The following is a 22,986-nucleotide window of genomic DNA, read 5'->3' on the forward strand; positions in this document are numbered from 1 at the left end:
CCTTCTTATTGTAAAGACATTCAGAAACAGACATGCCTTCTTATTTGTAAAGCAGTAAAGGAAAGCAGTAAAGGATATTTCTATTTATGAGACAACCATAATTTTAAAAAAAAGACTGTATGTTTCAAACAGTGAGATAAAAAGAAACCTGGACTAAGTCAGTGATCCTTGATTTAGGGTTATGTCTCCTCTGTGGCACGGGAAAACAGAGAAATGATTAGAGGGCCCAGTTCTGGACTTCATGGTGTCACTTAATGTCTAGAGCCTAGGTAATGTATATGCATGTGTGCTAAGTTGCCTCCGTTGTGTCTGACTCTGCGACACTCTGGACTGTAGCCTGCCAGGCTCCTTTCTCCATGGGGATTCTCCAGGCAAGAATATTGGAGTGGGTTTCCATGCCAGTATTCCAGGGGATCTTCCTGATCCAGGGATTGAACCCTCGTCTCTTACATCTCTGCATTGGCAGGCAGGTTCTTTACCCACTGAGCCACCTGGGAAGCCCTTAAGGAGTGTGGTTCAGTTCAGTTCAGTCACTTAGTCGTGTCTGACTCTTTGTGACCCCATGAATCACAGCATGCCAGGCCTCCCTGTCCATCTCCAATTCCTGGAGATCACTCAAACTCATGTCCATCGAGTCGGTGATGCCATCCAGCCATCTCATCCTCTGTCATCCCCTTCTCCTCCTGCCCCCAATCCCTCCCAGCATCAGAGTCTTTTCCAATGAATCAACTCTTTACATGAGGTGGCCAAAGTACTGGAGTTTCAGCTTTAGCATCATTCCTTCCAAAGAACACCCAGGGCTGATCTCCTTCAGAATGGACTGGTTGGATCTCCTTGCAGTCCAAGGGACTCTCAAGAGTCTTCTCCAACACCGCAGTTCAAAAGCATCAATTCTTTGGTGCTCAGCTTTCTTCACAGTCCAACCCTCACATCCATACATGACCACAGGAAAAACCATAGCCTTGACTAGACGGACCTTTGTTGGCAAAGTAATGCCTCTGCTTTTGAATATGCTATCTAGGTTGGGCATAACTTTCCTTCCAAGGAGTAAGCATCTTTTAATTTCATGGCTGCAATCACCATCTGCAGTGATTTTGGAGCCCCCAAAAATAAAGTCTGACACTGTTTCCACTGTTTCCTCATCTATTTCCCATGAAGTGATGGGACCAAATGCCATGATCTTCGTTTTCTGAATGTTGAGCTTTAAGCCAACTTTTTCACTCTCATCAAGAGGCTTTTTAGTTCCTCTTCACTTTCTGCCCTAAGGGTGGTGTCATCTGCATATCTGAGGTTATTGATATTTCTCCTGGCAATCTTGATTCCAGCTTGTGCTTCTTCCAGCCCGCCGTTTCTCATGATCTATTCTGCATAGAAGTTAAATAAGCAGGGTGACAATATACAGCCTTGACGTACTCCTTTTCCTATGGAACCAGTCTGTTGTTCCATGTCCAGTTGTAACTGTTGCTTCCCGACCTGCATATAGGTTTCTCAAGAGGCAGGTCAGGTGGTCTGGTATGTCCATCTCTTTCAGAATTTTCCACAGTTTATTGTGATCCACACAAAGGCTTTTCTAATGCCATTAAGCAGGGTTTCCAAACCTTGACACTATTGGCACTTTTGGCTAGATAATTCCTTGTTGTGGGGACCTATCCTCTACATTGTAAGAGGTTTAGTTTGGCAGCAACCCTGGCCTCCACCTTCTAGATGTACGTCTACCTCCTCATCCCCAGACAATCAATTCTAGACGTTATTAAATGTTGCCCCAGTTGAGAATCACTGGCACAAGGTAATGGTCAATGCCTTTCCTTCAAGATAATGCTTTTTGAACTATAGTTGTATATTTGATTATAGAATCCTAAATCCTGAAAGACTTCATTATAATATAATTTTACTTTCAAATTTTATTGATGGGAAAACTTAAGATTCTTAGAGGCTAAATACCTGTTTAAGTTTCGATGAGGTAGGTTAGAATAAAGTTGACATTAAGTTGAAATTTTTGCATTCCTATTCCAGGCTCTTTCTCCTACCAAATGCTCTTTGTAAGTTATTTGCTATGAAATTAAAATTAAATTAAGAAATAAATATGGCTACCTATATGATTGGAGAATAGCCTTGTAGAGAATTTAAAACAGTAGACAATACACATAAAATTTCTACTTGATTTTGGAAAGAGCTAAGTGATCCTATTCCAGTATATTATTTTCCTGATATGATGATGATAATAATCATGATTATAATGAAGATGACAGTGGTTTTCTTAGGATAACATTACAATTAGCTGTATTTCCTAAGCATATACCAATTCATGGCTAATGTGAACAGCTAAGAAGCATATTAAATTGCAGAAAGCAGTCAGCTTGAATTTTAGAATAGACTCTCAACAATATGCTTAGATAAGTGAGAGGTAATGGTTGTCTATCACTGTTGATGGGTGCTCTGCCTACTATTGCATATAGTAGGCAGTGTGGACACTTTATTTAAATGACTTTACAGATAAGTTTCCCTGGCCTGCCTGTTGGTTCCTCCTCATGCTTCCATCACTACATTTCATTAAAAAATCAGAAACAAAGGCATATGTGCCTACTGTGGGGAAGGGTGAGTGGCTGGGTTTGGAGATAGGAGTAAGATTGCTCAGAGATCATTTCAAACAACCAGAAACCTTCAACCTCCCTGGGGCTCTTTAAATAATGGAAAAATAAATAGGAAAAAAACCCAGTGGTGCAAGATTTGTAGAATAATTGTGACAGTACATGAACAGTCAATCTGCAGAAGTGAATTTGGATGTGTACTGCCTGACAAAACACTAATTGCCTGTTGATTTAAACTCTGTAGACTAATAACATGATCTTTCTGGAATACTTAATTTCTGGAGAACAAATGCAGCTTGTTTATAGGCTTCATTTTCTGAACGATTTTTTAAATTTTATTCAAAAATTTTTTTTAGTTAAACAGACATTTATTTCCATTATTAAATGAAATGCTCTCGGGAAGAGGTTTTCTGATGTATGGCTGGAACACACAAATTTGAGTCTTAGAAAATGTGAAAGATAAAAGCAGTGCATGCATGCTAAGTCGCTTTAGTCATGTCCGATTCTTTGCGGTCCCATGGACTGTAGCCAGCCAGCTCTTCTGTCCATGCGATTCTCCAGGCAAGAATACTGCAGTGGATTGCCATGCCCTCGTCCAGGGAATCTCCCTGCCCCAGGGATGGAAACTGTGTCTCCTTTCTCCTGTATCAATCGGCAGGGGGGTTCTTTACCACTAGCACCACCTAAAAGCAGTCGATTTTTTTTTTTTAATTTGGCCTTGAATATATGTTATAGGAAATGGCAATCCACTCCAGTATTCCTGCCTGGAAAATTCCATGGACAGAAGAGCCTAGTGGGCTACAGTCAGTCCATAGAGTTGCAAAGAGTCAGACGTGACTGAGCAAGTACACTTTCATATGTTACAGGAATATTATCTAACACTACCAAACATTGATGATTCATTCACAGTTCCCCACAAAATCCTCCATCTCATTCTGTTTTGAATAATAAATAAAATTGTTCTGTTTGTATTGAAATGAAACATTAACAATGTCACTATAAAGGAAATTTATTGGCATAAATCCTAAGAATTATTTTAGGATACACCCAAAATATTAAACTTGCTTCCTAAGATTTACTCATTTTTGTTAGTTAATGGTCAGACCTCTTTGAATTATATGTTATGGAAAGGCTTTGAAAGATAACTTTGCATAAAAACTTTTGCGACTTTCAAAATGTAGAAGGACTTATCAACCCAATATGGTTAATATTGATATATATACAAATATTGTAATTTCTTGGGGGAAAATCCCAGAGGAACTCAGAAGTAGGAAGAAGGGATTGCCCTGTGCTTTTCCAGAGCACTAGAAAGTCTTAAAATCATGAGTTGGCTTTTGGGAGAGCATGTCTAAACTTTACTATATCTAGAAATATAGGAAGATTGGACAAGAACACCCAGAAATGGAAACTCAACAAAGGAGAGTTACATAGGCCGATAGCATTACTCTTAAGTGCTAACCATGGAAGAGGAAATCCTGGCTAAAAACACTTATTATCTATATAAATTTGAGGACAAGAATATCTCTATTGTATACCCTTTTGTATCAGGCTGTCTTAGCTTGATTCCTTAAACATCTAAAGAAAATATGCTCTGTTCAGATTCACTAAATGGCCTCATTATAACTGGGCTTCTTGGAGAATTCAACTCTAAGAAGAGAATGCACTGGCTAAGGAACCAAGGGCTCTAGACAATTCTATCTTATTGCAAATCTATACACTGACATTGAATCTTGGTTTACCGGGGAGGTAACAGCTTACTTTTAGAGTGTTGAAAATGTAGATCTCTGAGTCCACAAGTCTAAGAGATTTGTCATGAATTCAGTAAATATCCAATTCTTGTGTTATCCTATCCCAATAGTCTTCCCCCTGCTCCATGGCTCAGATGGTAAAGAATCTGGCTGCAATGCAGGAGACACAGGTTCCATCCCTGGGTCAGGAAGATTCCCTGGAGAAGAAAATGGCTACCTACTCTAGTATTCCTGTCTGGAGAATCCCATGGACAGAGGAGCCCGGTGGGCTATAGTGCATGGGGTCCCAAAGAGTGGGACACGACTGAGAGACTAACACTTTCACTTTCACTCTCCCAGTTGCCTGTCTCTACCATTCATCCTCTCCACTATGTGATGTGCTGCGCTTGTTGGTTCTCTGCCCTTAACTAAACCTGTCTCTGTCTCCCAACTCTAGCCACTTCCCAAAGCTCACCTGGAACTGTGCTCCATAACTGGCAAAATATCCTCTGTCGTCAGATGTGTCACTCAAATTCTCATCTCTCTTCTTGCATACTGAAGCACTAGCTTTCCCTGAAAGTACCAAGTCCCTTCAGCTTTCAGGACTCAGAGGTGGGGATGGTATGCTTTCCTCTTAGGTCCTCCTTACTATTTTCAGGTTACATTCCTCAAGCCTTATTATGATCTTAATGCACTTTATGCCTAGAGTTTAGCTCATAAGTTAGATTTCTCTTGGTTCCATTTGAGTTCAAACTAAAAGTCTGAGCGTCTTACAAATGATCAACTATAGGGAATAAGCTACAACCCATGAAACGAGTAACAGGGTTTAGAAATGCATTTTCTCTGAGAGATTTTAGTTTTTGAGATATTTTAAAATATTTTTAGTTGATTATGTTTGTACACAGTCTCAAATTGTCAAGATGTGAGAATTGAATTTTTAATGTTCTTGATAATGTGGGTTCATATATTTGGGGCATGTCAGACTCATTAACAAAAGAAGTAAATCAAAGTGCTGTAGATATTTTGGGCTCTTTGAAACTGCTTGAATTCTAGATGTTAGTTTTATGGAGAACTATGTGTCTTGAAATTATACAGAGAATTTGAAGATATCCTGCTCTTATTTCAGTTTCACATATTCTACCCATACTTAAACTACTGCTCCTTAGGAAGAGAAATGTCATATTTGAGGTAAAAAGGTAAACCATAGTGGAGAATTATCTCACTTTCACCAGTGATATCTAGATGTTTGAACTCAAACAGCTTTTCCTCTTTGCCTCCTAGGCCAAGAAGACTTGTTTTTCCTCGATAGTCAGTTTTTGTTAAAACTGTTTATTCTGACTTTGACACTTTCCCTAAATATTCTGCACAAGTGGAAAAAATTCCTGTATACTCTGGGGTATAAATGACTAATTTTAAAGCTCAACTAGAAAAAAAAAGTGATACCGTGATCTTGTAGTCCTGTCAAATGTTATTTCCTCTTATTAAATTCCTATTTGGATCACATAGTGTAATAATCTGGTGATCACGTTTTTTAAATGATCAAAATATACCATACATAACATTGTGTTGACTAGAGGAAAACTGAAAAAATGACCATGTAATAAATTTGACATACTAATATGTCAAAGACTTAGAGATGGCAGGGGCTTAATAAGTACTTCTTTATAGGTGAATTAAAAAATAAGCCAAAGGATCTTGCAATAAGTTGTTATATGACTTGGGTAGGAAAAAATAAAACTTTTGTACTTTTTTGATCTTATAAATGACAGTATATGTATAGAAACTCTGAACCCATATGTGAACAAACCATATCCCACACAATGTGTTACATTTCCCATAAAATAAATTCTTTAAAATTTTCAGACCAAAAGGAAACTAACAGCAATAGCTAGCTTACTTGCTGCTTGCTGATGCCTTATGTAACATCTTTTTTTTTTTTTTAGTATAATTGCTTTACAATGGTGTGATAGTTTCTGCTGTACAACAAAGTGAATCATCTATATGTATATATATATATATCCCTCCCTTTTGAGCCTCCCACTTCCACCAACCCCACCCCTCTAGGTCATCACAGAACACTGAGCTGAGCTTCCTGTGCTATATGGCTTTCCACTAGCCAATTATTTTACACATGATAGTGTCCATAGGCAGATGAATGGATAAATACGATGTGGTACATATACAAAATACAACATTGCTCTGCCATAAAAAGGAATGAAACTGGGGCATTTGTAGTGATGTGAATGGACATAGTCTGTCATATAAAGTGAAATAAGTCAGACGAGAAAAACAAATATAGTGTATTAACACATATATATGGAATCTAGAAGAATGGTACAGATGAACCTATTTCCAGACAAGAATAAATATGCAGACATAGAGAACGGACATATGGACACAGGAGATGGGGAAGGGAAGGATGGGATGAGTTGGGAGAGTAACATTGACACATATATACTTACATTTCATCTCACTCAAACTTCAGCTCTGAGGAAATAGGCTTATTATTGAACAGATAAAGAAACTGAGGCTCAGAATGGTTAACTAACTGATTCAAGCTTAAATAAGCAATAAAAACACGGCCAGTGTTTCAACGCAGCCCTGTCTGATTTGTGATGGCTTTAACCACTAAACTGGCTGTCACACCTTCATAGGAAGGAAAAGTTGATGAGTAACACCTCATGGTGAACAGTTTGTTTTAGAAAAAAAGTGTTTCAAATAGGAAAAAAAAAAGTGCACATAAATGATTCAGGATGCTTTTATGAACTGGGGCATAAACACAAAGTTTTCCAGTGTGTCTAGCAAGGCCCAAGGCAACTCTTCAGTAGAAAACCTTCATCTGTATTGCAAATACTATTTCTGTGTTTATCTATAACCATGAACATAACATCATATTACAGATGACTGGCTACATGATTTTATGGGGAAAACAATGAAAGCACAGAAGTTCAAGAGAGCAGGAAAAATTGTGAGTTAGAGTTCATAGAAAGCTTTATGAATTTTGCAGCACTCTAAACTAAATCCCAGAGGGGAAAATACTCAAATTGAGACACTTTCCCTCAGAAATCTTGAGAAAATCTTGACATCTTAATTCATTTCCTGAACTTAAATATTTTAGGCTAGTCTGGTGGCACTGTAATAGCCCAGGCAAACATTTTTATTTATTTCCCTGTTGATACCAATATTTGTGCTACAAGCTGCTGTCTGTATTTGCTGCTATTTATTTATTTATTTCCTACAGATCAAATTATTGGCCTAGACATAACGTGCTTTCTGGTGAAGTGTTCCTTGTGTTCACAAGCAAATAGAAAAAGTTTCCATTTTAAATGCAGATTTTTGCCGCATGACTGAATTAATTAGTATTAAAAATATGATATGGAGTCACTTGGCAGTCATGTTTATATATATATATAGTAGAAGGGCAATTGAGGGAAATAGTAAATAAATCAAGCAAGTGCCTTTTTTGCATGGGTGGCTGGTCAATACATCAAAATACTGCATCCAGCTCCAGGTCAACCATTTACTGTCTTTGAGCCGCGATTTTATTTCCCCTAAATATTTGTAACACTATACTATTGAACTGATGTTAAAGCAAATAAGATAATGTGGATGGATCTTTGTAAAACTACAAAGTGTCACACACACACATTTTCTATTAATGCACATTACTTGGTAACAAATCCTATTCCCTTTGGCTTCTCCTGTGTATGTGGATAAATAGGAAAAAGAACAGGAGAATTTTAAGACCAAACAATATAGTGCTTATAATATATAGACATAAGTTCAAAGAGAAGAGTAACTCTGGGCCATCTCACAGCAATGGGGGTATCATGGTGAAACAGTTTTGAATCTAGATTCAAAACGGGTTAACCTTTAAGGTGTAGTGTCAGTCCCAAAGCCTCTAAGAATGTTAGGTAGTGATGCTTCTCCCCTGATCCCTCACCATTCACATTTTGCTGGAATCTGAAATTAGCAAAGATGCTTTGAGCCTTAGCTCTATCACATAGTCTTTTTACTTAATCTTCCTGAACCTCCATTTCTCACCTGTCAAATGAATATAATATCTCCCTCAGATTTCAGTTGTCAAGACAGAAGGAGACAATATATGTGAAAAGCCTTTGTAAATTGCCATGGCTTCTACAGAGAACAAGTTATTATGACAATTCACTTAGGCTATCTAGATACCCTTTCAAGATGTCAGTTTCCTCTTAGTGTAGAAAAATGGGTTTATGGAATAATAATAGGATGGATAGAATTTGGTTTAAATGTGTAGTTCTGGTTATTTTCTTCCACATTTCAGACCCGAGCTTAATATCTAAATTATTGCTTAAAGATAAGGAAAAAAGAACATTTCCTAAAAATTAATCCTGCCTAAATTTTATAAGAAATAGTGAACAACCAGTGTAATGTAGATCAAGTAGACACATGGACTCCATAACTAGACTCAGAGCTAAGAAGAGCCTGGCTCCCTCCCTAGAGTGGGAATGACTCAGGACTTATTTTCCTCATTAACAACTAATAAAAACAGGGGGGTTTCTCTTCCCCATATACAGGCTGTAATCTAACATATCCTTTATCTTTACTCAAGCTTTCTGACTGTTCTGTTATCCTGTTGAACCTGTAGCTACATGAGAAAGACAGACTGCGTGTGCTTTCTCTTGGAGCTATTTTCCTCAGTACTCTGGGTTATTTATTTTTCAATTTGAAAATATACATGAATCTAACTAATTACTTTAGTCTGACATAGGAACCCTATCATTGAGTTATATATATTTTAATGCTATGTTCTAGAATGTTATCAAAAATTGATTTAAAAATCCCCAGCCATATAAAGAGCCTCTTGGCATATTTTATAAAAAATCACTGTTGAAGATCTTATCCATTCTATATTTTCCAGTGATGCCTTATAAGATCTACACTAAATATTTCCTTAGAATTTAGTTCCAAAGAAACTTTGGCCTCTGAACTGATTATTTTCATCAGACAGTGAAAGACCTAAGCTTCATTTTAGCAGAGATTTCCATTGACATGTTTACCTTTGTAAAGCCCAGGACAGCAGAATGCATATAATAACCAAATATTTGTTGAATGAATTGATTCAATAATAATTTCTCTTTTCATATTGATTGCAAGAATGCTTAGTGTGCTAAATGCAGTAACTGTAATAGTCTACGTTGCTGATATATTTATTTTCCTCAAAAATTCAGCTTTTATGTTTTCAATTTCTCCTTAAAAAATTTCATTGACTATATTTCAATTGTAATTTGCTGCAAATATTTTTGGAAATCAGTAGAGAATGGCATTAAAAATATATTTTATTTTCCAGATGATAAAAGAAAGACTAGTTTAACTTCATGATTGTTTTGCTTGTTTTTTTTTTACATCTGCTGCTGCTGCTGCTAAGTCGCTTCAGTCGTGTCCGACTCTGTGTGACCCCATAGACGGCAGCCCATCAGGCTCTGCTGCCCCTGGGATTCTCCAGGCAAGAACACTGGAGTGGGTTGCCATTTCCTTCTCCAATACATGAAAGTGAAAAGTGAAAGTGAAATCACTCAGTCGTGTCCGCCGCTTCGTGACCCCATGGACTGCAGCCTACCTGGCTCCTCCGTCCATGGGATTTTCCAGGCAAGAGTACTGGAGTTAATAACTTATAAAATTAAGCATAGTTTTACCAGAAAAAAATATATAGTCTTTTTTATGAAGCATGACCAGACTTTCAGACAGAAAAGCAACCCAATCAGAAAATACACATATCAGATAAAGAAAAACAAAATAGTTGCACTTCATTTCTTTTTTCATTACAAAACATGAGGGCAACACACACACACACACACACACACATCTATAAAGACAATGTTGCAGATTTCAAGAGATGTAAAACATTTGCTATTTAAAAACTTCCAGAAGGAAAGTTTAATATTAGCATTTTGAAACAATGGAAATCCCTGAAAGCCCCAGCTTTGTCGTTTTATAAAATTGTGTTCTCCGAACCTTTCTGCTAGTGAACAGGAAGACCTAAATCTAAGCCCATCTTAGACTGATGAAGGGAGAATAGCATTAAGTGGCTTGTTTAGCTCATCAGACAGGGATCCTGTCTGCCTTGAAACAAAGAGACCCAAAGCTCTCGATTCAGGACTCACTAATGCCTTGTGTCTCATTAAAGAAGAGAGGGCAAAATAGAGACCCAAGTCAGACACAATTAACAAGTACTGCTGGCAGGGATGATGTGGCAAATTTTTTGGTTTCTTAGTGTCCATTTCAGTTTTGTGCCTGGAAGGGTCTGGGAATTCACAGCTCTGCATAAACTCAGTCAGGCTCTAATCTTGCTGGGGGCATGGTTCTTGTGGTTTGCATTCATTTTTTCATAAATAAGCCCCTACTAGTCCTTACTGGAGTTTCTCTTTTTAAGGTTAAATAAAAATGAAGTACAGCATATTTATTTTTAGATTTAGGCTTTCTTTAAAGCGTATTTCCATTTTTGTAATCAGATATATGTGTTCTTATATTAACAGCTGCAAGGTAGGCTCAAAGGGAAGAATGTTAGAGGCGGGTAGCTCAAAGTTTTAAACTATAATATTAAAGACAGGTAAGGAGAAAAAGGAGAATGCATTAAAGATCTGTACCTCTCTGTGTTGTGAGAGCACATGAATGTTTGTCTAACAGGGGAAGTGACTGACATTAAATTAGCTGTGAGCACTAGCAAACTTCTAGGAAAAGGAATCACCCAGTTCCTGTTTTCCCTCCTTGGGGAGTTTTGAGCTTGTGAAACAAATTAAGAGGACAATAAAATACTGAGTCTCCATTTGGGGCCCTTTTACTTTTTCTAAAGGTTGAGTCCCCAAATTCAGGAAAATGCAAATAACTATGGGAAGCATGGAAATGCTGAAAAGTGAAAGTGAAAGTCTCTCAGTTGTGTCCGACTCTTTGCGACCCCATGGACTATACTGTCCAACAGTCCATGGAATTCTCCAGGCCAGAATACTGGAGTGGGTAGCCTTTCCTTTCTCCAGGGGATCTTCCCAACCCAGGGACCTAACCCAGGTCTCCCACATTGCAGGCAGATTCTTTACCAGCTGAGCCACAAAAGAAGTCCTAGAAAGACTGAGGGAAACGACTACTTTTTGGACAAAGGAGCCTGGTAGGCTACAGTCCACGGGGTCACAAAGAGTCGGACACAATTGAGGGACTAAGCACACACAGCATAACTATTATTTAAATAATGTCTAAAAAGTGTATATATTACATTTTAATAAGATCATTGATGAAGATAAACATCTAAATTAAATCCAGGAGAATTTTAAAGTGTGCAATCAATGTTTAATTAGAAATTGCAAGCTTCCATTGACATTATCTTTGTTCCTGTCTTAAATCTGGATTTCAACAAATGTTATTTTTAAACTTTACTTTTTATCTCAAAAGTTTTTCTTTGGGATTTACTAGATAAGCCTGATGTCAAATTAGAACATCTCAGACAACATTTAGTGTCTAGTTAGTTTTCATTTGCATGTATTTAAAAACACATTCTTATGTTCAATAAAGACATAGATAGGAAAGAAACAATGTCAACTAAAAGCACTGACACTGAAGACCAGAGATGATCTGTTTGAAACCAAGCTCAAATATAAAATACTCTTTGGAATAAAAATTCAGCTTCCCAAACTGACAATGGACAAACCATTAATATGCAGTATGCATAATATTGAGAGAATTGCATACTCCCTTCCATTTACTGATACAAATTTATACATGCAAATATATTTGCACATTGATGCTAATCAACTTGAACTGTTCTTTGTTTCAGGGACAAAATTCTCAGGAAGAGGTTTGATTTTCCTATGAGTTCAATGGAAAAGATATTCACAAAATGTAACATTTTTGATGATTTTTTTCTAAATGAATTAATTTGCAAAACAGGTATAAAAATATCTTAAGTGCATTTAGTAAGTTACTCCTTGTATAAAAATGAGATTCTTGTAAAACCTTCAAATATTTTAAGCTACAGTAAAATTAAATATGTCAGGTGGTGATTTAAAATGCCAATATATAGTTATTATTTATAATAAAATATAGAATTTAAATTTGACATCATTTAAAATGTAAAGCATGCTATTAGCTTCAGACTTCAATTTTCCATTATTATCTTTCATTACTTTCAGTATTTTCCTGTAGATCAGCATATTCCAAAGTACATTCTTGGTGACACTAGTAATGAAAACTATGCCACAAAAAAATGTGTTACTCATCAACAAGTTTGATAAAAGCTATGTGTTATTAGGAATTATTCATAATTGTGTTGTGTGTGATAATAACATAATTTTATTTAAAAAGGGTTGATCTTTTAGAGATGTAAGCTAAAGTATTTATGAATAAAATGATGTAATTTCTAGAATGATTTCCACATATTTTAAAAGTGGAGAAAGATGGGATGTGGGGATGGGGTTAGGTCAGCCATGGATTGATGTTACTCAGTTTGAGTGATGAATATCTTTGGGTTCATTTTACTATATGGCCTATATTTGTGTGTATTTTATATATGTGAGAAATTCTGCACAAGACATAAAAAGCATTAAATAAATAAAAGATGCATATTTCTTAGAAGTTTTATACTGCATGTAAAAGCTATGAGGAGTTCTAGGTTAAAAAAAAAAATCATTTGTTTATCTGGGATCTTCTCAAACTACTGACCAGGGACTCCTCTTTTCAAGGAACGTGTATCAATAGGTCTCCTGGACATTTTGGAAATTGCTATATAGTATCTATGTAGAACTAATGTCTTTTTCCATGGATCATTGTTCATGATAATTCTAGACTACTAGCACACAAAAATATTTATTTACACGTTGAAAATTAAGGTAAAAATGGAAAATTTTTAAAAAGAATTATTATTTCCAAATTCTGAGATGTTTGAAGTATCTATAAGTAAAACATCTAATTTTTAAAAATTTCATCAAGATTTATTACGTGTATAAATATACTGGCAGAAATAGTGCTAAAGGAAATACAGTTTCAAAAAGAGTGAATAATAGTCCATATTTCTTAAGCATTTTTTCCATTGGATATTAGCCATAAATCTAGTTATAGATATTTAATAACTAAATGAAAAACTGTTTTAAAAAAACGACATATCATTATCAACATCAATAATTTTATTATATTTTTATCCTAAATTTCTATGAAATTTAAGAATCTGTTAAAAATCACATTTGAATACCCATAAATTATTTCTCACTCAAGCAAACTATATTAGGCAAAAATATTCCTCAGAATAATATTCTATAATTGCTAAATAAGATTTACATTTCTGCATAAAATGCTTTATAATTTTGCATGTGTCAGAGTATAATTTTACTCTATAAAATTATAAATGTATAATTTTGCATTTTAGTTTCTAAGTAAATTATTTTATTATTTTTGAAATAAGTTAACCATACCTTCTAAACTTTGCATCAGAGTAAAGACAGCCTGTATTGCTATTTATAGATGTCCTTTCTTTCCAGCTTTTTTAGAGACTAGAAGACTCCTTTATTGTTGACTTTTATAAAAATTCAAACTAGAACATTTGCATTAATTACAATATACCACCAAAAATTGCATTAATTTCCATTGATGCCCATTAATTTGATAAATGTTTTGTCATTTGTACCATTTGCACTGTCAAAACAAGTTAATTATGTCTTACTGACATTTTTGACAATTGCTTTAACTGCAAAAAAAAGTATCTTATTTGCTTCCACAAAAATTCAATCTTATCTATTGAAAATTTGAACTAAGCAAGAGAAGACTAGCCCATGTCAGGAGTCTTACAAGATCAACTTAGGACCAATGGTAAACAATGATGCCTCAGAATTCTTTAATAGCAGTGCTCATATTTTGAAGTGGAAAATATTATGTACCTGCAAAATCTGTTCTTGCATAATGCCCATCTTCAGATTTAGTAGTTGTAGTTGTGTTATCTGTGTTAAAAAAATTAACAATAAAGATTGATTAACTTGTTACCCAGATATCTGTCTAACAGTATTTTCACTACAATTAAGGAGTTTTCAAATATATTTCTAAGTAATCTTTACACAAAACAGATTTAAAATATCAATTTCTGTTTAAGACTGACAAATAGAAAGATATAGGCTTTCTAATGCTTAGGGCGAGGAGAAGTTTCAAACTATAACTGAGATAAGTTGGGCAAAAGAATAACAAATCAAAACCCAAGAAAATATTTGTTTCTGAACAAGAAACAAAATAGAACATTCTGGGACATCCCAATTATAAAAATGTACTTGAAATATTTCTATTGGCTCAATATATAACAATGGTGTGATTTGCTTTGATTTCAATGTTATACAATAATTCTTTATATTCTTTGCTAAAAATGAGTTTAACTTTCGTTTTACCCTGTTCAAGGGGTGTACCTACAATTTTTTGAATATTGGACTCAGTGTTGATGGCATTGTGAAGACGCAGTGCCATTATACAGAAAAAAAGTATGGACCGTTGCCAATAGGCCCTATAATCACCACAATTGCTACAGTAAAATTTACTGTCCATTGTAAACCAAACTTGTGTTTCAAAAATGAAGTCCCTGCCTAATAAAGGATTATCTCCACTTTTCATTACTATGTAAAGACTGAGTGAAGTGAAAGTCGCTCAGTATGTCTGACTCTTTGTGACCCCATGGACTATACAGTCCAGGGAACTCTCTAGGCTAGAATAATGGAATGGGTAGCCTTTCCCTTCTCCAGGGGATCTTCCCAACCCAGGGATCGAACCCAGGTCTCCCGCATTGCAGGCAGATTCTTTACCAGCTGAGCCACAAGGGAAGCCCATGCAAAGACTAAAGATATTCTTTAAAATGAATTTTGGTGTGAGTATTACCTTGACATCGACCCAATGACATGACTTCAATTTTCTCCTGTTTCTGACATGACGCTTCTTTGATTTGACATGCATTATCATAAGATTTCCCATCAGAAGCACACAGGGGATTGAAGTTGGTTTGAGAACAGTCAATGTTGCACACACACCTAAAGGGAGAGAGAAATAAAATGTGCAACATCAATGGTGTTGTTACCACATTATAAATAAAACACAAAGAGGAAGAATTGCTAGGTTGGCAAAATGCAAGTTGGCAAAATTGAATTGTATCCTTCCAGGGGAAGTTCCTTCACTCTTCTCCCTGAGATGAAAAGAAACATAGAACTAATCTAAAATAATTCAAAAGACTGAGCAATGGATAAAAAATAAAAAAGGGGAAACTCAGAAAATAATCATCAGTTAATCTCTGCCACTGGAACTTTTAAAATATGTACATAAACTTCCCTGCTGATGCCTGCAGAATTTGAATAGGCTGAAGTAGCCATGAAATTCTGCTTTACAATTTCCTTAAATGAAATCTACTGTGTTACTTCTTTTCTCAGGATATTTGAATGGTGAAAGCTTGAGGAAAATGACTCAGAGGACATTTCAGAGAATGTACACATGGAGATTATTTGGAATGCAATCAGGAGTTAAATTTCTTCAGCGTATATGCAGATACACATAAGATGTGCTAAACAGGAATGGTCAGTGTTCTTTAGTATTTGGAGGAGATCATCAAACCCTTTGAGAATCAAATGAAAGGTATAGACCTCTCCTCAGAAGCACTGTACTCATGTAAACAACTATGCATAATATTTTAGGGGTTTCACGGGCCCCTTGTAGCCTGTACCATTAAACTCTTTCCCAAATACATACTACTCTCTCTGTTTTCTGTTTTAAATAAGTTGATTATCACTCATGATTTTAATAGATTTCTTAATAGAAATAAAAATTTGGTGAATTAATGAAAATTAGTTTACTTGAATTAAGAGAATTAGATATTTTAAAGCAAGCTTCTTAGGATTTTTCCTATGTCCTTGTAACTCACCGTATTTTACAATCTACTTTTTCACTCAGAATATTGTGTTTATATGTGCAAATATGTTACTGCCTTAGAATATAAACTCCTGTTTAAAATTTTTATTAATATTTCTATTACTTTTCTAAACAGATGATAAGATTCTTGAAGTGATGAATCACACATTTTACTTCTGTATATTTTACTTGGAGCTGAGCATAGGATGTAAGGATAACAAAAACAAGCAGCTGACAACATGCTGGGTTCTGAACACGCATTGCTTTCTTTAATCTTTGCAACAGCCATTTTACAGACCAATGATATTACATAAGGTCAGAGAGATAGTAAACTGTGGAACAAGGACCCCCCACAGATGTGTTAAACTAAAATACAATCCTTTCTGCCCACCACAGGCTGTGTATTAGTTTCCTGGAAAACTTTTAAACATAGTCGTTTATAGGCAGGTTTCTGGGCCTCTTTAAATCTGGGGCAGGGGGAAGCCTAGGGTTCTGTATTCTTAGTTAATCAGCCTGGCATCAGACTCATTTCCTGCCAATCACTGCTTGATTGGTTTGTTGACTGAGTGAGAGAGGGTTTGTCTACACACTAGTGTCTCTCAGAGTGTAGTCTTGAAACCATCTGTATCAGAATTACCTAGATCTTGGTTAAAAATGTTGGCAGATAATGTGCTAATCCATTTATTTTATTTTTTTTAATAAGAGAATTATTCTAGGAACACTTGGTTATTTTTAATAGTTCACTTAGGTACAAATAAGAGAGATGGCAACCATCTCTAATGCTTAAGTCATTGAGAGCGGTGTTCCTACCTTGGCTGTGATGGTGCTACATGATGACAGCTACTGGGATCACAATATTGCTTCTTTGGCAGATTCTTGGCATCTGAAAAATCTGAGATCAGGAGCTGCTACATGTTCAAAGAGCTTTTGGTCCTTGTGATAAAGAATTTGGAGAAGTGACTGTAGCTCAGGCTTGTTCTCAATAAAGAGGAAAGGGGACAGATTTTTGTATTTTTTAAAAGATAGCTTCATTTATGTTGAGGAGAGTTGAGGTTTTGACTATTGTTGTGTTGGACTCTAGAGACCATCCCCTTGAAAGACACTGAAATAATTATCTGTTAGCAGCAGCAGAACAGAAAAGAAGGTATGTGAGAACCTATGAACATCTAGAACAAACTAGGTATTATATCAAGGGATTTTCAGGTTTCTCCAAGTTGAATACAAAGAAATTCAGGGATGTACATCACATATAATCTTGCCAGGAAAAAAAAAAAGACTGGCAATTCAGAAATCCATTTGATATCATAACAAAATAGCAAATGAGAATAGAGATGGAAAGATAAAATTTGGTTGAATTGAACTGGCCAGATTCAACATTTCAGTGAAGAACTCAACTAAACCATAGTACAAATAAATTAAACAATTATTTGGAAAGTCTAACAATAACACTGTTTTCCAGTGGGCTATTTCTTTTTTCCCTTTGACTGATCTGATATTAGTCCCATAGACTTTTTGCTGCCGATACCTTCTTCCCTTTCCTTTTCCAGCATTGCTCATTCAGGGATATCCTTTCAAGGTTTGTTTCCCCTTTGGAAATTCCTCACTCTTGCTGCCTCAAATAAAGCCTTTCAGGAAATGCCTAAGAAAAAAAGTTCAGACATTTGGCATTTCTATTCTCATCTCAAAAGGAGGACCTAGACTCTTTTAGGTGAAAGTAAGGTAAGAGTTTTGCCATAAGCTTCAGGCAAGCATGGGTTACACTCATCTTTTCTCTACTGCACAGTGTCATTATATAATACCTCCCCTCCTTCCTCTGTCCTCTTTGAGCCTTGCCTATGTTAAATAAATGCATGACTATAATCAATTTGCTCATGAATTTCAGCATCAATTGGAAATTTGAAATCCATGGAGAATATTTTTCTTTCTTTGAATAAGTGGAAGAAGCTTTGTTGATTGCTGAAATGGCTTAAAAACTATGTAGATCAGGGAAAAGGAAATGTTGGGATTGGCTTAAAAAGACCTAATATTTCTACATTATGAAAAACCAATGAATTCTGAATACATTATTATTATTTACTATATTTTTTGTACCTAAGTATATTAAGCTTAACTAGTTAGAAGACCATGCAGGATTCCAGGATCAGAGTCTCAAACTCTAAAGTCCATTTTGACTTTTATCAGTAGCGGCTAATCTTTGTGTTCCTGCCCTGCCCAATACCTTTCACATACACTAAACTTTTAGTAACTGTGGTTTCAATACATACATAAGTGAAATGAACGAACAGAGCAAAAGGATTTTATATTTTTAAAGAAAGGATAAAATTAATCCAAATTCTCATCACTCTACTGCCATAAAAGTAGACATACGGTAGCTGATAAATATTTTTCTTGCCAAATATTAAATGTCCTCACTGAAATCAATGAATATTCAATTGAATTTAAGAATAATGGTAATAATAATAGCTTATTCAATGACAGTGCCTGTCCCAGTGTTATATGCTTTATATGTTATTACTCCTTTTATCCTTCTATCTCTATGAGGTAGTTACTATCTCCATCTTGGGCTTCCCTGGTGGCTCAGATGGTAAAGAATCCACCTGCAATATGGAAACCTGGGTTTGATCTCTGGGTTGGGAAGATCCCCTAGAGGAGGGCATGGCAACCCATTCCAGTATTCTTGCCTGGAGAATCCCCGTGGACAGAGGAGCCTGATGGGCTACAGTCCACGGGGTTGTAAAGAGGCGGACACGACTGAGTGACTAAGCACAGCACACAGTATTTTTGTCCTACAGATAAGAAAATGTAGGCTTGGAGAAGTCACACAGCTTGTAAGGAGAAGAACCTAATTTCAGATACAGGCAGTCTGATGCTAAAACCTGCACTGTTCTACATACTGTTTAGTACAATGAAAAACAAAAAAGATCCAAATTCATGCTGTTAACTAATTAAAGGAATACTCTGGATGAATAAGGCTTGAAAAAACAGTTATGTCTACTTTTGGAATATTTATCATGATTTTATGAATTTAAATCATGTTGACTCAGTCTCTGTCTTCTCAAACAAGTGATTTGTCAGAGATTATTAGTGAGTATGTGAATTAGTGAATATGTCAGAGACTATTAGTTTTAAAAAATTCTGAACAACATCTGGTATTAGAATGAGTAACTGAGATGTTTCAATGAATCTGATTATTTAAGGCATCAGTTGTTCAGAATATTTTATCTTTAAGGAAACCCTATATAAAGGTGGCTCCACAGAAAAACACACAGAGACAGGCACATATGAAATGACTCTACTGAAATGACAAAATCTAGCACTAAATGCAAGTCTGCTTCAAAACTTAGAGTCTGGAAGTTCTAGAAGCTCATATTCATGGCACAAGGGGGGTTTGTCTATTTATGCAAGTGAATGAATTTGTGTGTGTATGTATGTGGAGAGGGGGCTGCCTGGTGATGTTGACTACATCGTTAATGTGCCTATTCTTTAGTTCATATCTTTACCTTTCTGCAACCTTCTCAAGGGAAATGTGTCTCTTTTACTTTTGAATTTTACCTGGTACCTAGGACAGTGTGTCACAGCAAGTCTTTAATAAATGCTTGCTGAATGAATTACTGAGATAATGGTAGGATGGAGGTGGAAAAAATTAAAGAAAATAGTCATTGTCTAGACATCAACACATAGGAGAGAGAACCATTGCTATATTCAGATAAATTCTCACCTAACTTTGTGCTATTTGGCACATGGAATCTCTAAGGAAGGAGTAGGATCTTGAAGAACTAAGGTTCACTCCCTTCTTTTATTTGTGTCTACACGGACAAAGGAAACAGAGCCCTCATTAGCCCTTAGCCACTTGAATGGCATAGAATTCCAATTATAATATAAAAAGATGTTTTCAGGTTACTACTTATATTTTGTGGTATTTGGGTGCAGTTCTTAACAGCCATTTGAATACGGATGTGACTTGTCAGTTTAGTGATGTTTCAAACTATTGAAAAATATAAGACTCTGATAAAAAAGGTGACAGAATTATCATATTAATGGTGAGAATGCAGGTCACTCTGTGCTTTCACAGCTTATGTAAATTAATCCAGGATTTTTCTTTCTATAGAAAGAAAAAAATGAAAGGCGAACATTTTAAAAACAGAAACTACCCCTTCTTCCCTGCATTTGGCAAATAATTGCATTATTATTCATTCTGAGAGGAGTAACTGGTTAATTATAGCATGTCACAAGTATTTAATATGAGCCAAGAATTTGTAAGGCTGAGGACTGCATGGATGCCTTTAAGGTTTTTGTGTTTTCTTTTATTCTCCTTTTTTTTTTTTTTTAACCTATCTCAGTCTTTTGACACTTTGACACTGCGATTACATAGATCTCTTTTCTTCTAGGCTACAAAGAAAAAGAATCAGCCCTACTTGAAAATAATAATTTCAGGGGTCTCTATGTGGAAATACTCCCCTCTGAAAATCCTTCAAAGAAAATTAACATTGACTGAAAACCTTAGCTGAAAACCTAGCTTAGCAAGAAAGAAGAGAAACATCCAATAATTTTAAAAGATCCCTTGATGGAGTGAAGAATCTAAGTTATACTAAGTAAAATGTGCTAAGACAACTCACATACATTTACAATTACCCCATGAATATTTTGGGGTGTCTGACATTAATTTAGAACTCTCCTGAAATGCCTCTTACAAGGATGTTCTGAAATAAGTTAAACAAGCCTTTCCCATTGTATTTAAGAACGACTCATCATCCACCAGAGTGAGAGGATGCGAGTGCTGCCAGGTAGCACATTACTTATTCATGTGTCTGCTTTGTGGCTGCCCTCTAATTTCACTAGATTTTGTTTCATCTATTAAACATGCCTGTCACTTATTCCTCTCCTAAGGTCCTTGATCTGGTGTCCATTCAGAATTTTACCATACAACACTCTTAATCAGTTTGAAATATCCCACAAGAGGTTTTGATCTACAGTTAGTTGCATTGCAGTGACCGTGATTTCGGGGCTGTTTCAGACCATGACTGGTTTGTTTCCCTGGAGCTTGTCTGTCTCTGAGGTTACAACGCAGAACCCTTCTGGCCCAGCCAGTAAATGAGGTCAGAGCTGCCGTCAGTGTCCTCTGTCAGGACTGTAATGGATGAGCTGCATGATATTAGTAACAGCAAAAACAGTGTGTACCTTTCATTCAAGAGTTCTGTGATACTTTACATGCATTTATTCAATTTTCATGTCACTCCTTTTGATGGAACTTGATTATAAGTATTTTACCTGTAAGGAAACTACAGGAACAACTGAATTGTGGGCAAAAATGAGCTAAAGAGGTGTGAAAATTCATTAAAAAGTTAAACCCTCTGTACAGAGGGTGGAAAAGTGCTGACTGGGAGGTGAGATGAGGAAGTCTACTGTGTTGTTATTCAGGTGACGTATGTGAGCTTGGGCCAATTTTTTTTTTTTTTAGTTTGAGAAAGGCAATCTTTTTGTTTTAAAACCTAGGAGGAAGAAGCAATGCCCTTCTCCAGACACGTAACCCGGCATTACAAGGAGGGGGACCAGGCTTCTCTTGTACGTAGAAAAGATTCAGTTCCTATAAATGTCTATCTGTGGGGCTTTCCAGGTGGCTCAATGATAAAGAATCTGCCTGCCAATGCAGGAGATGTGGGTTTGATCTCTGGGTTCAGAAGATCCCCCGGAGAAGGGAATGGCAACCCATTCCAGTATTTTAGCCTGGGAAATCCCCTGGACAGAGGGGCCTGGCAGGCTACAGTCCATGGGGACACAACTGAGTCAGACACGACTTAGCAACTAAACAACCACAAGAATCTATTTATAAGGATTAAAGCACAGACACTGGCCTGTTATATGAAAAGAACTGAGGAAAAGTATAGAACTACAGATAGCCAAATCAATGAGTATCTGACTGAAGGGAAACCAAGCTGAGAAACCCTTTCCCTAGGTGATGTCAGAATTTTGGGAAAGAGACTGATGGCCACGTATTAAAATAATGTCTAAAATAATAAAGGTAGATGATAATGACATTGGAGCTCATTTTGTATCAAATTGTGTTTAACTGAGGCTAAAGCCTTTGACTGTGTGGATCACAATAAACTGTGGAAAATTCTGAAAGCGATGGGAATACCAGACCACCTGATCTGCCTCTTGAGAAATCTGTATGCAGGTCAGGAAGCAACAGTTAGAACTGGACATGAGACAAAAGACTGGTTCCAAATAGGACAAGGAATACGTCAAGGTAGTATATTGTCACCCTGCTTATTTAACTTATATGCAGAGTACATCATGAGAAACACTGGGCTGGAAGAAACACAAGCTGGAAGCAAGATTGCCGGGAGAAATATCAATAACCTCAGATATGCAGATGACACCACCCTTATGGCAGAAAGTGAAGAGGAACTCAAAAGCCTCTTGATGAAAGTGAAAGTGGAGAGTGAAAAAGTTGGCTTATAGCTCCACATTCAGAAAACGAAAATCATGGCATCCGGTCCCATCACTTCATGGCAAATAGATAGGGAAACAGTGGAAACAGTGTCAGACTTTATTTTTCAGGGCTCCAAAATCACTACAGATGGTGACTGTAGCCATGAAATTAAAAGATGCTTACTCCTTGGAAGGAAAGTTATGACCAACCTAGATAGCATATTCAAAAGCAGAGACATTACTTTGCCAAAAAAGGTCCGTCTAGCCAAGGCTAAGGTTTTTCCTGTGGTCATGTATGGATGTGAGAGTTGGACTGTGAAGAAGGCTGAGTGCCGAAGAATTGACGCTTTTGA

General features: G+C 36.2%; 1 protein-coding gene across 1 annotated transcript in view; it reads right to left on the minus strand.

The window, feature by feature from the left end:
* The window catches only part of TMEFF2 (transmembrane protein with EGF like and two follistatin like domains 2), a 284,699-nt gene that overhangs the window by 42,025 nt on the left and 219,688 nt on the right, over nt 1-22,986 (minus strand). The window contains exons 6-7 of the mRNA XM_061440654.1: nt 15,185-15,333; nt 14,209-14,268 (exon numbers count right to left, since the gene is read on the minus strand). Of these exons, the coding sequence (XP_061296638.1) occupies nt 14,209-14,268; nt 15,185-15,333 (209 nt within the window). The remainder of the gene's footprint in view (nt 1-14,208; nt 14,269-15,184; nt 15,334-22,986) is intronic.

This window comes from Bos javanicus, chromosome 2 (assembly GCF_032452875.1).
Source record: "Bos javanicus breed banteng chromosome 2, ARS-OSU_banteng_1.0, whole genome shotgun sequence".
Lineage (NCBI taxonomy): Eukaryota > Metazoa > Chordata > Mammalia > Artiodactyla > Bovidae > Bos > Bos javanicus.